The sequence below is a fragment of the Denticeps clupeoides genome, chromosome 12 (genome assembly GCF_900700375.1).
Source record: "Denticeps clupeoides chromosome 12, fDenClu1.1, whole genome shotgun sequence".
In the NCBI taxonomy this organism is placed as follows: Eukaryota; Metazoa; Chordata; class Actinopteri; order Clupeiformes; family Denticipitidae; genus Denticeps; species Denticeps clupeoides.
The window spans coordinates 5,932,003-5,948,908 of NC_041718.1; the positions used below are offsets into that span (position 1 = coordinate 5,932,003).

A 16,906-nucleotide genomic window follows, 5' to 3' on the forward strand; every position below is an offset into this window, starting at 1 on the left:
TCAGCTGATTACTGCACTTATGTAAGGAGAGATTGGAGGAGGGAGGGATGGCGGGAGAAAGAGAAAGTAGGACAGGATATACCAGACTGAACATGGCAGAGCTGCCCTGAGCCCACAACCTGTACCTCAAAAATCCGAAAGAATAGGAGGAATACACAACGTTGTGCATTTGAATGTCTCCTCCTGCTTACAGTTTTGTCTCTCTAAAGTTTTTTTTTTTTTTTTTTTTTAATGTGTGTGTGTGCCACACATTCAGTTACTCCATCAGAGTTTAGAGAGTGCCTTATTTACAGAACAGCGTGTGTGTATGTGTGTTAATGAGTTGGCTGGCATGGGTGTGTGTTTTGGAGCAGATGGAGTGCGATCAGGTGAGAGCGGGGAGGCACTCCAGGTTATTTCCGTGGCACAGTGCTGGCTGGGCCGTTACATAACGCAGTGGCGTGAGGCTCGGCGGTAAACAAGGCCAAGAAAGGAAAGGAGACGTGAGAAAACGGTCCTCCAGCATGGCTGGGCCCCACTGCATCAGCACTGCTGCCACGGTTCTTTTATTCCCATTTACTCTTCCTCTCATTCTCTGCCTCTTTCTCTCTTTTCTAATTAGCGCTCCTTCTTCTGTCGCCTGACCGCAGACAATAAGTCAGAGAAGTTCTTTAAGGTCTTCTATGAGCGCATGAAACTGGCCCAGCAGGAGATCAAGGCCACAGTGACAGTCAACACCAGCGATTTGGGCAGCAAACGGAAGGATGAAGACCCCCCAGACAAGGATGGCCTCGCTCGCAAAAAAGGTCTGGGAGGCATTGTGTTAACATGCATGTGGAGAGACAAGTCTTGTGAGTCACTGGATGGACAGTCCACACTGACATGGACTCGAAAAAATGTGTCCCTGAACAATTCATAAATATATAAAAAATATCAGATATTTATCATTACATTAGGGGCAGTGGTTGACCTAGCGGGTAAGGAAACTGACCCATAATCAGAAGGTTGCTGGTCGCCAAGGTGCAACTAGGCAAAGTACCATCCTCACACACTGCTTCCCGGGCGCCTGTCATGGCTGCCCACTGCTCACCAAGTGTGATTGCACTATGGGCGGTGAAACATTATTTCAATACCTGGTATACTGTGATTGCTGATTACTGATTGTACTGACAATAAACCAATCTTGAATCCTGACACATGTCATTGTGTGCGCCGTGTGCTGTGCTGCAGTGTTTAACAATGACAATCACTTCACTATACTATGGGCACTATGTGCCAGCATTCAGTTTTTTAAGTATCAACTTTTAAGTAAATATATCCTGTGTGTGTATAGCCATAACATTATGACCAACCTATGACCATCTAGTATTGAATAGGTCTTGTTTTGCCACCTGCCTTCCCCAGAGCCATGTCTCTCCCAGGTAAAGAAAATGTGATTTACACCACCATCTTCCATTTCCCTATGGGCAACCCCATACACAACAAGCTGTGGTTCAATTAGTTGAGTCTATCAGAACACTATTATTTTATTCAGAAATCTGACCTATTGTCAGAGAACACATGCTTGGTTAGGTATTCATGAGCTGCAGTCTAGGAATCATATTTTGGTAATTATCAAAGTCTCTTAAACCCTTAAGCTTATTTGCTTCCAAATCAACTTTAAGTACAAAACTTTTACTTGCTTTCTAATACAAACTGCCAAGTGCCATCGAAATAATAATCAATGTTATTCGCGGTATGTGTCAGGGGTCATAATGTTATGGTTGATCACTGTATAAATGGCTGAATTATTTTGTATTTAAAATCTTTTTTAAATATCTAGGATCTAAAAAGAAAATTTTGTATCCCTTGCTTCAGTGAAGGATGTGGCTGCTGTGGTGACTGAGGAGGTGAGGGAGCAGCTCCTAGAGGCTTCCACCGCCACCAAGAAGGCCTTCACCTCATACCGACGCGAGGCAGACTCTGACGAGCACTTGGGATCGGCGGAGGGTCAGACCAGCAGTGGGGAAAAGGGCCAAGATGATGGTGAAATGAGTGTGATTATCACCATCATGCAGCCCATCCTGCGCCTCATGCAGCTCCTGTGTGAGAACCACAACCGAGAACTGCAGGTCAGTCAGCCAATCAGCGGCTTCACATTGCAAAGCACTTTTCAAAAGGCTCGACACAGTTTCCCCCAGAAGAATAAGTTATGTATGTATTTATGAGAATATGCTAATGGAATATTTTGGTTTCTTGAATTTGAGTAATATAATGTAAATTTGATTTGCTCAAAAAAATTTTATGATTTTTTTTTTCCTCTTTTTAAATGAAATCTGCAAAAGAAATTGAAATCTCTAATTCAAATTTCTACATTTCTTAACATGACTAAGCATTGTTGTTTTGTCTTAGAACTAACTCTGTTCTTGTAAATGTTAGATGGCTAGCAATGAAACGTAAAAATAAGATCTGTGCCGTGTCCAGTCAGGTTTTGCCGAGTGAAGTAATTACTGGCCGCATGGTGGGTTAGCTTGTTTGTACACGCTGTACTGGCTTTTGCACTTAACCAAGCAGAGAGCATGCTAATCATGACTTAATCCTATTGAGATGTTTAAACACTAAAGATATAGGACTGTTCGTGTTCTAATCCTGCCTTCTTACCCAGCAATGAATGAGCCCTTGAGAACTGGGACAACTCCTCTTCTTTTCATCTCCAGTAAAGTGAAAGTGAAGTGATTGTCATTGTGAAACACTGCAGCACAGCACACTGTGACACAACAAAATGTGTCCTCTGCTTTTAACCATCACCCTTGGTGTGGGGACTGTGCCCAGTTTGTAATTGTAGCAGTTAAATACTGTCCTGATAGATTCAGAAGTGCATTTTTGCGTGATTTTGTGCTGACTTGATCATGTATCTGGCTATAATTCTTGCACTATCTTAGTTGTGTGTCTTATTGACAGGATGGCATTTAAATAGTCCAAAAAGAGGAAGTACGGTGCATCACAGTTGTCAAACATTGCCCATTTAATCTTGATACTCAGAAAGAGAAGTTAGTCATATCTATTAAATCTCTTTTTGTGGATTTCTTAGGACGTCAGTTTGGATTTAGTTTATGTTCCTCCTAGAATGCATTAACGTGGTAATGTGGAACACACTTTTCAGTTCCCTGGAGATTCTGTAAGTGTTTTCTTGCAGTTTTGTCTCATTGCTCTTTCCTGTGGTGCCTATATTTTGCTCTGTTTTTCTTTCTCTCCAGAACTTTCTGCGCTGTCAGAACAACAAAAACAACTACAACCTTGTGTGTGAGACTCTGCAGTTCCTGGACTGTATCTGTGGCAGCACCACAGGAGGCCTCGGCCTACTGGGCCTTTATATCAATGAGAAGAACGTGGCCCTCATCAACCAGACCGTTGAGAGTCTGACTGAATACTGCCAGGGCCCTTGCCACGAGAACCAAGTGAGAAATCTCCCTTCGCTGTATTTCTTCACACCCACACTAGCAGTACACTGCATATCCTCCCGGTCGCAAACACCCTCTTCATCTCTTAAAATATAATCACACACTTCCTTACTCCCCACCCCCCACACACACACACACACACACACACACACAAAGCTGAGCTAGGATTCGAACTCACAACCAATGCCCTATTCAGGCATAGTCATGTATTCTTTATGCATATGAAGAATACATTATCCCTAATTTTATCCAATTTGTCTAATTTAATTAATTAGATTACAGGAACCATGGGAAATTACACACGTTTCCCATAGTTTTAGGGAACGCACACCGGTTCAAACTATGTAATGGTATAATTACTGGATGATTTGCTGGGCTGAATGAATCTTTTGTTCACGCTCTGTTTTCTTTGTATTCACAGTGCATTGTGTCACACTGCCCATGTTTGTTCTCGCTGGCAGCCAGCCTTTATCGTGTACATTTGCTCGCTTGAGACCTTGTTTGGTGAGAGGTCTTTTAGGTGGACGTAAATTCTCTCACACTCATGTCTGAAACGTCTGCCACACCTACATATATTGGTCTTTAATGGGTTTGAACCTGCGCCTTTTCTTTTCACTCAGCCAGTTGAGCAAGGTGGATTGGAAAGAAAAGTGTTCACAGATAAGATTTCTCTGAAACACATACATTCATCCATCTATCCAGTATTGATACAAAAAAATGTGTAAAAAATAGCAAGAACAGCCAGTACCAGTCCAAAAACAATAGTCAAAACAGAAATGATCTACAACTAGATGCCCTGCTTGCAGTAATTTTAATATTCTAAAACTCTTTTATTGTTCTTGCATGCTTGCTTTTTGCTTCAGGTTAATCTCAAATGTTGGCAGTTTGAGATAAATGATACTGGTCGCCACCATCATATTGCAAAGTATACACAAAGATTGTGTCTCCAAGCTACCTACTTTGCAAAAATCTTGCCGGTTGTGCTGTTTCTGGTACTTCATGGAAATTCCAAATTACCAAATGAATTGCAGTTTGTCTCGGCAAGTATTGCCATACATTTTCTTCCATTGGTAGAAATTACTCAAACTTGCTGCTGGAGGAGTCATTCAGAAGTAAAATGATCATACCTATTATTATATTATTATTATTATACCTAGACCCCGGTTTACTAATGGTTTGCACCAGCACATTAGTGTTAAAAGAATTAACTAAAGACCTACTGTGAGGAGTTATTTTGTGGGTTGCTTTTTTGTAGATATACAGCTCTGGCAATAAGTTAAGGGCATCAGTTTGTACATTTGATTAGCTTATGTGTGTGAATTTTAATGTTTTCTTTATACAAAGCTCATCATGTTGATGAAATGTGTTGTGTAGAAATAAAATGGACATTAAACAACTGCTATAGAAACAAAAATGCATTTTCTTTTCATAGCTGTTGGTAAAGGTTTAGGGTGACGTGCATTTTAATCAACCGTGCAATGAGACTTACTTTGTAGTCAATTTGCCTGTAATTGTAATATTACTTCACAGAAAAAAGCATGTCTCAACCAATTTTGCACTTAGCATAGCTGGGATAATTGCCAGTGAGAACAGAGAGCGTGTGGGAGAACGAGCCCGTGTTCGTTTCTTTTGAGCGATAAAGTGAAACATTATCAGAAAATTGATTTCAAGGTTTGTCGTTATTCTTAATTTACTGGAGGACATCAAAAACATCAGGCAACAGGAGTATTACTAGGACGCTATAAAGTCAGAAGATTCTATCACGTTTTGACAGACTTTTAAACATTTATAAGGACTATCATAAAAATATCTGTTTGCTAGCTTCCATGGTGCTATGGTGACCTTCTGGAGTCTCACACTTTATAAATCATGTTCATCAAGGTTTGCTTAATAGTGACCTTATCCTTATTTGGACTGCTCTTGATAGATGGTAATTACTGGACTAATTTGACCTTCTCTGTAAATCTGGGCCAAGAGTTCATTTCTACTCATCACTGCACCCACACAATAAAGCTGCTGGATTGACGTCATTAAACGAGAGGGGGAAGTGTGTGTGGCTCCATGAGCATGATGTGAAACTCACCTGTACGCTACTGTGGCATTCATCATCCCACAGTTTGACGTCTAGTGCAGCGTTTCTCTATCAGTGCCAAAAGTGTTAAAGCTTTCTGTTTCTTAGCAGCAGCAGACTGGAACAAATTCAGTCATTGTTTTATCGATGTCTTTTGGTAAAAGCGAAATGATTCCTTTTAAGTAAAGGCAGTTTTGTCCCTTTAAGAAAAGTGTTCTCTAAATCCCGTCCTGTTGTAGGATGTGTTTTCTCACCCTCCTCCCTCACAGAGAATGTGTTGAACTTGTGGAGTTAGGAGCAGATGATCGAATGGAATTGTTTATAGATGAAATGATTGTCAAACTCAAATGTGGCCATTTCTTCATCAGAACTGCATCGCCACCCACGAATGCAACGGCATTGACATTATCATTGCCCTCATCCTCAACGACATCAACCCCCTGGGGAAGAAGCGGATGGACCTGGTGCTGGAGCTGAAGGTGAGGACCCCGCTGAGCACAGCTGCTCCCTGCACGTGCAGCCGCACGGCACGCTGGGACTTCCTGTTTCCTGTTTTTGCGTTGCACTCAGATCCAGAATTAGCACTGCTGGTCTGCTCACCTGTTACCACAGTTCCTGGTTTCTGAGATGTTTTGTTTTTCCTCTGACCTTTTTGCTTTATGTCAGAATATTTTTCAGTTTTAACGCATGTTATTGGGTGGAGACGCTTTTGCAACTTTGCTTTTGTTTGTCTTGCTAGAATAATGCATCCAAGCTCTTACTGGCCATCATGGAGAGCCGCCATGACAGCGAGAATGCAGAGCGGATTCTGTACAACATGAGGCCCAAAGAGCTGGTGAGTTAAAGTGAAGGATGCACAAGATGCACCACCTACACTACTTTTCCATCTTTAAAGAGGCTAATCAGGCTCACACTGCCCCTTATATAACCTAGAAAGGCCAAATACATGCCTTGACTACACAAGTTAGGACCAAAATCTTGTTGGATTAAAAATTATTTTATGCAAATTCAGAGATCTTTTAGCACTCTTCATTGGAATGCGAGAACAACTTTAGCCAACTCTGAAATACACATGTCTCTTGATCAGATTGCCCATCTTCCCATTCCTATATGCCTAGCTGACAGCGCGCATGAATGATGGTTCTCAATACACACTCTTACCGCGATTCATGTACCCCATCACACAGGCGCTCAGACACTCTCAAATATGTACACTTACACATATCAGTCACTTACTCAGTCACGGAGGCCCCAGAAGACACATACATACTAATTCAGATATTTGCACTACTGCACACACTCATATATTTACACATTTAAATTCAAATTCCAGTACAGTATTCACATATCAGACACTCCATAATATTCTTACACACCCTCAATCCCACACATCCATCATTTCCAGACTCACACTCTATTTGCCAGGTGGAGGTGATAAAGAAGGCCTACATGCAGGGTGAGGTGGAGGTGGAGCACACAGAGGAGGATACGGAGGGTGAAGAAGAGCATTCAGCATCTCCCCGCAACGTTGGGCACAACATCTACATCCTTGCCCATCAGGTAGAACATATCTGTCTCCCTCTCTCTAGAGGTCTAGGTCTATTCTGTCTTTTTCTTCTCTTTACAACAGACACAGACACTACTTCCTGTACATGGCAACAGTGAGGAGTTTTCCTGCCTCTTCCCATCATGCATTGTTTCAGCAGCATGACTGTAGTTATGTAAGCAGTTTTGAGTCAGGAGGTGTGATGCCTACGGGCCTGAAGCTGATTACTCTCTGTACCTTGCTGCTGTATTCTACTAGCTACACATTCAAAGCTGTGTCTGCAGTGTCTGTCTCTCACACATCCTCATTTGTCCACCACGTACACTCACCTACACATAGTCTGAATTACCCTCCTGTACACAACCTCTTGCTCACACAAATGAGATTGTGATTGGGGAGACTGTATTCGCGTGTGTGTGTGTGTGTGTATGTGTGTGTGTGTGTGTGTGTGTGTGTGTTGAAACATGTTGGAAAGTACCTTCTTTGTAAAGCAAAGCTCTGGATTACAGAAGCTTCCAGATCCACCCGTTCTGGAGCCAGTCCCAGAGTCATACCCCACCACAAGACAAAGGGTCTGAGAACCTGAGAAACTTTAAATTTAAAAACCCAGTTTAAAACTTCCAATGTATTATGCTTACAAGCCCAAACACTTGTTGCTTAAATAGTAACCATCATTAATAGCATCACACACTGTTGGTGTCTGTTAAATTGATGACCTCAAGATGTCTGTTCAGTGCATTGTGACATTTCTCAAAGGCCAAATACAGTGGCCCTGGCCAATATGCATCCTGTGTCAATATATGTCCCCCTCTGTCCAATCACCATGCAGCTGGCCAGACACAACAAAGAGTTGCAGGCAATGCTGAAGCCCGGTGGCACCTATGGAGAAGGTGACGAGGCATTGGAGTTCTATGCCAAGCATACGGCTCAAATTGAGGTCAGTAGTTGTTGGGGCTGAGTTGGATCGACTGGCTGCCATATTGGCTCCACCCCTCACAGCTGCACAGTTGATGTGAATGGAAACCTTCTCTATATTATTTTGTACAGATGTGTGTTCTAAACAAACCCGATTTTGGTTTCATCAGTTCGTTTCATGTTTTATTTCTTGTTTTTAGTCCTTGCTTTCTCACAGCATGAAGAATGTGTTTGTTCACAACCTGCTAGTGACTAGTTCTTTTTGTGGTTTGGGGGGTTTTGCAGATGAAAATTATATGGAGGATTTTGCATGTTGTCATTTGCTTGAGTTATTAGAGGGGAAGTTTTTTATCAAAAGTAATTGGTCATCTTTTATTTAATCTGTAACATTTTTGTTGTTGTGCCTTTCAATTCACAGAAGTACAATGTACTTCTGTACAATGAACAATATCACTTAAGTGTTTTTATGACGTAGTTAGCCTACTTAGCACCACCATGCCTGTACCTAATTTCATTACATTTGCTGCCATTGATATGAATGGAACACGCACCTATTTAGTAAGATGGGCTCAGAGTTCGACCCAGCCTCCCAGCAATGCAGGCCCTGTGACTGGCTCCTCTGGTTGTGTCCAGATTGTGCGTCTGGACCGTACCATGGAGCAGATAGTCTTCCCAGTGCCAAACATCTGCGAATTCCTCACACAAGAGTCCAAACTACGCGTCTACTACACCACGGAGCGCGACGAACAAGGCAGCAAAATCAACGACTTCTTTCTGCGCTCAGAGGACCTCTTCAATGAGATGAATTGGCAGAAGAAGCTGCGAGGTACTCAAGAGGCTACTGGTAACGCAAACACGGTTCCCTGTGCGTCTTCTCTTCTCTCTTCTCTCTAGTAGCAGCTTTACAGCCCCGGCCCCCTCCCTTTCTTCTCCAGGCTCCTCAGAGCACCTGTCCCCACCCTCAGCATTAACTGTAACCCTACACATAAATACATGTAACTCCAGGTCCGTTACAGCCCAGCCAACATGCCCTGATTCCTGGAGCCAAGGCAGGGGGAGGGGCTGTAAACAGAATAAGTTACATAAGCATAAAATAGATGTCATTTTGTCATTTGTAGTTACAGATATTTCTTTATTTTTTTAAGTGTTATGCTATTCTATCAGCCACATGATTAAAACCTCTTACAGGTGCGGTGAATCACACTTCACAGGAGATCTTATCAAAGTGCAGCTAAAAGAAGGGTCAAATTGTGATGGGTAGTTGACTGGGTCACAGCATAGCTGGAAGTGTAGCTCTTGTGTGGCGTTATTGGAATCTTACATAAAAGGGTGGACAAACAGGTCATACCCCAAGCACACTGAAGTAGATGGGGAGTCCTGCTGCACAAGATTTTAAAAAAGCACCTATAGTGGGCATTGGGCTTTTAGGAAGTTGACAAAGACCTCAAGTTCCCATGATGTAATCTAAATTCTCCAGACCTCAATCCAATTGCATAAATCTGATCCATGGAGACCTCATCTTTCAACTTACAGAACTTAAAGTATCTGCTGTTAAGGTCTCACTGCCAGATACCACAGGACAGATACTTAAGGACCCCTTTTGGAGTTCAGGCCTTGATGTTTTGCTGCAAAAATCATACATTTATCAATGCCAGTTTAATATCAAGCCACGGCGAGTAGGACTTTGTATTTTCCACAGTCCTCATAGTACATAGTGAAACATCACCATGGTGCAACAAAAGGATGGGGAGAATTGGATCTCTCTAGAGTAGTTCAATCGGGTTCAAGTCTGTGTTCTGGCTGGGCCACTCAAGGACCTTTGAAGATTTGTCACCCCCTTATTATCTTTTTCGCTGTGTGATATGGGTCGTGGTCTTACTGGAAGATGAACCTTCACCTTATTCTCTGAGCAGGCGATACAAAATGTCTCTGTACATTGCTGCAGTCATATTTCCTTCTATCCTGACTAGTCTCCCAGCGGCTGAAAATGATGCCGCCAATACCATGCTTTACCGTATGGATGGTATTGGCCTGGTGATGAGTGGTCCCTTGTGTCCCCCAAACATGACATTCAGGCATGAGTCCTTCAGGTGGCTTTTGGCAAAACTCCAGCTGAATTGTCATGTGCCTTTTACTGAGGAGTGGCTTCTGTCTGGCCAGTCTACCATACAGGGCTGATTGGTTAGAGTGCTGCAGAAAGGGTTGTCCTCTCCACAGAGCAATACTGGAGCACTGCCAGAGTGACCATCAGGTTCTTGGTCACCTGCCTGTCTATTGCCCTTCTTCCCTGATCGCCCAGATTGTCCCGACAGCCTGCTCTATCAGGAGTCCTGGTGTTTCCAAACTTCTTCCATTTACAGTGGTATGTCAATTTTTCTGTATCCATCCCCAGATCTGTGCATTGATAAATTCCTGTCTTGGAGGTCTACAGACAATTGTTTAGACTTCATGTCCTGGTCTGTGCTCTGTCAACCACAGGACCTTATATAGAAGGTCCAAAAAAATATGTATTTTATCCATCTGAATTTACCACAGGTGAACTCCAATTAAGCTGTAGAAACATCTGAAGGATGATCAGTGTGTCTTATTCAATTTTGGAATAATGCTGTAGCCTTATTGTCTAAAAGTGACTGAATATAAGTGCTTTTTAAAATAGCCAAATGTTATATAATACAGTTTTTATCACCAAGTTATCTTCACATATGCTAAATAACCTTAGCAAAAGAATGCAAAAGCCAGTAGTGCATTTAGTTGTTCGAATTCATTTGAGTCAGCTCTAAATACTTCTAAAGAATAATAGGTATAGGTTTTTCTGACAGTTTAGATTCCCAACAATAAACTGAATACACTGTGTCCCTGTGAAGCCCTCAAGGTACAATTCTCAACAACAGCCTCCCACAATTGCTCTAGTGCAGTTGTTGTTTCCAAAATGTCAGGCCTCTGGTGTTGACACTGAGGTTTCTTAGGGAGCACTGGTAATGAGACGAGCAGGTAGAAAATTGCGAGGTTGGCGGCTGCCGTGATACCGCCTTATTCATGTGGGATCACACTCTGTCACCTTGAGAAATTTTGCAAATTTTAAAAGTCCATTGACTTTCACACATGCAATAGCAAATGTTAATGTGGCTGGAAAGTGTGATTTGCACATAGGTCACCTCTAAAAACTATACTCTTTGTGTTTCTGTGCACACACACAACAGGGGGAAATAACACCCTGGGGTGCTGTGAAGTGCTGAAAATACTTCCAGCTAAGGTGCAACTGGAGACAGGACACCTTGGAGCCTGATTCACTGCCTTGACTTTGAAAACTCAACACGTGCCTGCTGGCTTCCTGCATGCTCCCAAGGAGGGGATTACTCCAGCCAGTCTTATAGTTTGTGACTGGTCAGGCAGTTTGCAAGGATTAGGCAGAGAGAAGCTCTTGTTGAACTAAAGATATCTAGTGATAATTGTAAAGCTTTAGTTGAAAGGTGTGTGTAATCCTTAACACATGCAAGAGACATTATTCCTGTTTCTAACTAAATTTGTTGATGTTTTTAACCAGAATTTACATTGAACAGGGTTAGAAGATTATTTATTATATTATATTATTCCCCATCCCCCACCTTGTGAGCATCATCTGTTTAGCCTTGCCAATCATGACCCACAGATCATGAATGACATGAAGTTTGATTTGAGTCCATGAGACCAACATTCTGCTCATACTGTATGTACACTCACGTGACTCTGCTCTGCTGAATGCATCACTGTGGGTATGCATAGGACATGACTTCCTCTTTAAGCACTAAGCCTTAAGTCATAAGGGACCCAGCTTTTGCATCAAAAAGTCCCGTTCCCCTCTTTACTTCCTCCATGAAGTTTTTTAAAATCTGCTTCCTCCAGTAAAGCAAGTGCCCTGAACTCCCACTGACTGGTCACGTCATGGGTAATTTAGACCACTGACTGTGTGGTTATACAGCTTCACACCATCAATCAATGGGGTACAATCACTCAAAAACCATACCTATCTACCATATCTAGGCAGAAAAGGCCCACATAAAACCTTGAGGACATGGGTATAGCAGACTGATGTCACGACCCCTTTTTAGACCACGTTAACACCAGCTACGTCTTGCACCATGGAGAAAGGGTCCTTTAAGAAAAACATACATACTTAATCGTTATGGAAACCAGTGTACTCTTCAGTGTCTGTCAGTTCCATATACTGTAGATTTGTATTGAGCTGCTTTGTAGACCTTGCACTTATTAGTAACACAAGCCATTGAATAAAGTCATATGGCCTCCATATGAAAATACAATATGTTAAAGCTTCTTTAATAATTAATATATACAATACAATGTTTGCTTGGTAGTTGTGCAAAAAGTGAAAATGTGGTATAATTCATTAAAATCAACTTGTCTCATCATTGAGAACATTTTTTTTTTGTATATATGTTTTTAATACATGTTAAGACTTGATTGTGGATAACTGAATAGATATTTCAGTTTGTTTATTAATGTTATAATGTGCTAATGTGACTGAAAATTGTACTTTTTACTCCTTTTCTTTCAGTCTGTGTGTGTTCTTGCATATGTATAACAGCAGAAGTCCCATTTATTAGTATAATGACCGTAGTGATGCAGTCGATGTTTGCTATGCTTGGTGAAACTGTCAAAAGACAATGCTTATAGGTCAAATTTACAGAAAGGTTGTGCAGAATGCATCTGGATTGGTTGCATTTGTGAGATCGCTTTGTGAGAACTGAAAACTAGTGAAAAACTTTTAAGTTCAGTAACCTGATAAATATGATCTCCCTTGATTTATTTACTGATCCTTTATCCTTTTGAATGTTTCCCTGTTGGCATGCTTTTGTTTGCTTTCCTGCATGTGGTTCTTTGGTTTTAGTTGCCTGTGATAAATTTTGAATTTTTTCTTGAACTCTTTTACTGTATAGTGTTAGCTGTTTTTGTATGTTTTCCGAATGCGAAGTGAAATGAGGAAGTGGACTTTTTTTTCCTCTGTGTTCCTGTTTCTTTCCAGCCCAGCCCATACTGTACTGGTGCTCCAGGAACATGTCCTTTTGGAGCAGTATCTCCTTCAACCTTGCTGTCCTCATGAATTTGCTGGTTGCCTTCTTCTATCCCCTGGGGGGTGTGCGGGGAGGTAAGACTACATTCTCTCTTGGAGTAATCCCTCCTTAATTCTGCCTCAACCATATCTACCTCTATCTCAGACCTTAATCCCACTTTTAAAGCTGTCTTCACACCTAATCTGCTATATAAACATGACTGGGACCCTATACCTGAAATAAGACTTAATCCAAACCTCACCCAGTTTTCAGGCCCTCTCTTTAGAGCCATTGGTAATCTAAAGCATGCCTGCATCCCAGAGTCCCCTCAGTGAACACATATTTTTAATTATAGTGGCTCTTTCAGTGCTAACTAAGACCTTCCAATGCTAGAGTGCCATGTGCGCAACACATAAATCTGCCATTAAACATTAAAGTCATGATTGACATATTAAGCAGTGGCATTGCATTGTGCTCAAGTGAAGAGTTCTTGGGTTAGCGAATGACCCAGGTACACATGTGTAGAGTGAATTCTACTCAATCAGCTCTTGTCCACTGAAGTGCTACTGCGTTCAGACTTTCTAATAATAATAATATTATTTTTATTTCTGTTAATGCATACCAGTCAGAGTGCAAATTTTTCTCATGTCCACTGCATCTACAATGGACATGTGACTGTCACGAATGTGCTACAGAGCTATGGACCAATCACATATGTATTTTTACCATGCGGACAGCAATTATGTGTGTGTATATCATATGTCTGGGGAAGAGGTGGCACCAGCATGCAATATGGTAGCAAGTCCAATCCATGCTTGCAGGACATAATGGTTCTGCTTTTAAATTGTTGGTACCATATACCACAGGATCCCTTCAGCTCCATGCTTCACAAGGTCAGAGTTGTTTTAGGGACTTGGACAATGTTAGGCGCAGCTTTTTATTTTCTTTTTTTTTCTGTACATGTCTATTTCAAATGGGAAACAAAGGGCATTCACATCAAGCAAGAGTAAACATGTGCACCTTATGTACTTGTGCAAGCTGTTGTCTATAAAATATAAACTAGGTCACCACACTGACCCAAAAAAAAAAAAAACACCTATATCCTCATGCATGTTTTTTGTTATACTGGTTCAGCAATTGCCTTTTTTCTTGACTACACCCATAGTACAAATACCTGACTGCTTTAAAGACTGATTATATTTGGTATGAAATCTCACCCACAAATACCTCCTCAAGATTGCAATATGTGAAATATATAAATATCATTTTTTTTTTTTTTTTGCATTTAGCTGTTGCATCTTTGACGAACAGCAAAGGTGTAAAAACTGTGGTCAAGACATTTCAGCCTGTTCAGACACACAGCAGAAAGCATAATTAGTTCCTTGTAATTCATCTTTTGTTCACTTTTTTCTCTTTATTCTCCATGCTACAGCAGGTCATCTTATTTGTTGACTCCTTAACAGCATATTGAATGTGTCCTACATCAGCCTGTGACCTGATAACTGATACCATGGCCCACCCTTGCGTCATTGTCATTGTAGATGCATCCGTAATCCACAAATGCAACCGTAATCTCCTTTAAGATCCGTCCTTACGTATGTCTCCATCATTCCCCATTAATTAGAGCAGTGCCAGCCTCCTCTCAGAGAACTATGGTATAGGCCAGATCCCTAGTAGTGGAAATACGATGCCCACTTCTGACATCTAGTCAGTCTGTAAAATGAGGACCTGGATTAAGTAACCCTTATCCCAGTCGCTGTTACTTCACTCGGTTATGTAACAGTTGGCCCAGACACGCAGAAAACACACACACATACACCCTTATATTATACATATTATTTTCTGTAATACAGAAAGTAATACTGGATTTTTTTTTCTGTGCCTGTGACTTAACATTTTGATGGTCTTGAATGTCTTCTTCTATTGTATCCTTAAATTGTCCTCATTCTGCAGAAAAGGGGCGAAGGGCCTACATTGCACTCTATGGCCTAGATTCCCTTCACATCAAAACAGTTTACTGTATTGTGAATCTCTGTTTACTAGTACTTAAATAGCTGATCTGGAATTTAGGTTCATCCTGTTAGCAGCAACATTCTCATTAGCCACATTCAGGGTCTGGAGTAAATGCAACAGCAACGTGTGTTCAGAATAATGCATATCTGAAATTGATTATTCCTTTTCTGGACATTCTATTGTATAAGGTAATTTTTTGGCACTGTTGTTGAAATAATAATATTATACAAACATAACAGGCAACATATATTACCCATTTAAAAATCTTAGCAATAGAAGAAAATTAAAAAATTACCCACTCAACCTTGGCTCTATCCAATCAAATCATAAACATAAATCAAATGAGAAGTGGCACTAAGACCACTCAAGACAATATTCATACACATATATACACACTCAAGTACATTAATCAGGCATCACCTGCAGATCAGTAACATAAGAAATAAATGGTTTCCATTTGTGACAAACCCTTTTTGTGTTGACCCTTGGTTGACCTTTTAAGGTATATTTAAGGTTTTCCATGGTTTCTCAAAGCCACTGTGAAGTAGTGGGAGCATTAGTCTACTTGAGGTATAGTATATCTAGTTATTAAATTATTGTTGCATAAAGGTGAGCGGGAGTGAAACATGTATAGTTTTTTTATATATATTTAAGAATATTTTGGAATACAAAATATAAAACTGTATTTGGAATACAATATTAAAATCTGCATCACATGCTCAAATAGGCATGTGGGTAAAAAACAATCAATCAAGCTGATTCAGATATGCCAGCTGTAGGGCTAAATTGGTTTGTGTTTCTACTTTACATGCTCGAATGTGGATGCGGACGACTATCCTTTTGCATATTCATGTTGACGTGAAGAGAAGTGACAAATTCATTACCCACGTTTATTGCAAAAGGAAATTAAACAAATAATGGCACAATGCAGCCGCTTTACACGTGCATTTAAAAAAGTATTTTATTTTTATTCTTAATACATTTATCTACTGCCTTTATTTTGGAGCTGTTTTGCACAGCCTGGCCAACTTTCTGCTAGTGATTCTCATGAAGACATGTTTAGAATTTTATGTCTTTCTCTCTCTTTGTGCCCCTCAAATTAATCAATTTTCTGCCCCAAGAGCAAAACAGTCTGTTGTCATCCCATAGAAACCTTCTATTGTTCCCCAGCACCAACTTGCAAAGACAGAAGACCCCCTTTGTGACCCATATAAACTTTTGATTGTTCTGCTCGGGGTCGAGCGGTGGCAGTCCCTTTTGTCTCAGACTTGTCTTCAGAAACCAGCCTGCTGGCCTGTGAGTGGGACATACATTTCATGAGGCCTGCAGTGAGTGGGGAGGGAATGACCTTTGTGAACCTGACATCAGCACCACAGTGTGGTCTGTTAAGCAAAACTGTCTTCACCAGAGACACTATCTACTGTCGAGGGCTTGACCACCCTGATACTACACCAGTAAATGTCTAAAAGTGTCTGTGCTGTGATGTATAGCAGAATAATGCCATCTGTTACTTGACTCCAGTTAGCCATGGTTAATGATTGAGCAGCTTGCTTGTCTAAGGTGTGGCTGAACTTTGTGGTTTCCTAGTCTGCTGCCGGTGAAGTCACAATTGTTCGTGTCGGCCATGCACGCACAAACTTTTAAGGCAGGTCAAGAGACGCAGCGAAGTGTGTCAGGGATAAGAGATAAACACTTGCACATATCATGAGTTCCGCATGATAGCGTACTGCAGAGTGCTAAAGTTATAATATGAATAATGGCACTACATTACGACCCGAAATTGATGTAGCGCAATACAAAGTAATAATACATTAAAAGAAGAAAACCGTCGCAGCACAGTACAAGTCCGTCTTTTTGCCACAATGAATTTGCTGGATTCCTAACATGCAATGTG

At 41.1% G+C, this 16,906-nt stretch overlaps 1 protein-coding gene across 28 annotated transcripts in view; it reads left to right on the forward strand.

The window, feature by feature from the left end:
* Window positions 1-16,906, forward strand: part of itpr1b (inositol 1,4,5-trisphosphate receptor, type 1b) — a 94,368-nt gene that overhangs the window by 57,181 nt on the left and 20,281 nt on the right. For 19 of the 28 annotated variants that reach the window (XM_028998073.1, XM_028998075.1, XM_028998080.1 and 16 more), the window contains 9 exons: window positions 602-785; window positions 1,837-2,090; window positions 3,216-3,416; window positions 5,859-5,969; window positions 6,230-6,325; window positions 6,916-7,050; window positions 7,866-7,973; window positions 8,585-8,816; window positions 12,972-13,094. In XM_028998073.1, the coding sequence (XP_028853906.1) occupies window positions 602-785; window positions 1,837-2,090; window positions 3,216-3,416; window positions 5,859-5,969; window positions 6,230-6,325; window positions 6,916-7,050; window positions 7,866-7,973; window positions 8,585-8,816; window positions 12,972-13,094 (1,444 nt within the window). The remainder of the gene's footprint in view (window positions 1-601; window positions 786-1,836; window positions 2,091-3,215; window positions 3,417-5,858; window positions 5,970-6,229; window positions 6,326-6,915; window positions 7,051-7,865; window positions 7,974-8,584; window positions 8,817-12,971; window positions 13,095-16,906) is intronic. The other 9 variants (XM_028998082.1, XM_028998085.1, XM_028998094.1 and 6 more) reach the window with 2 other exon arrangements.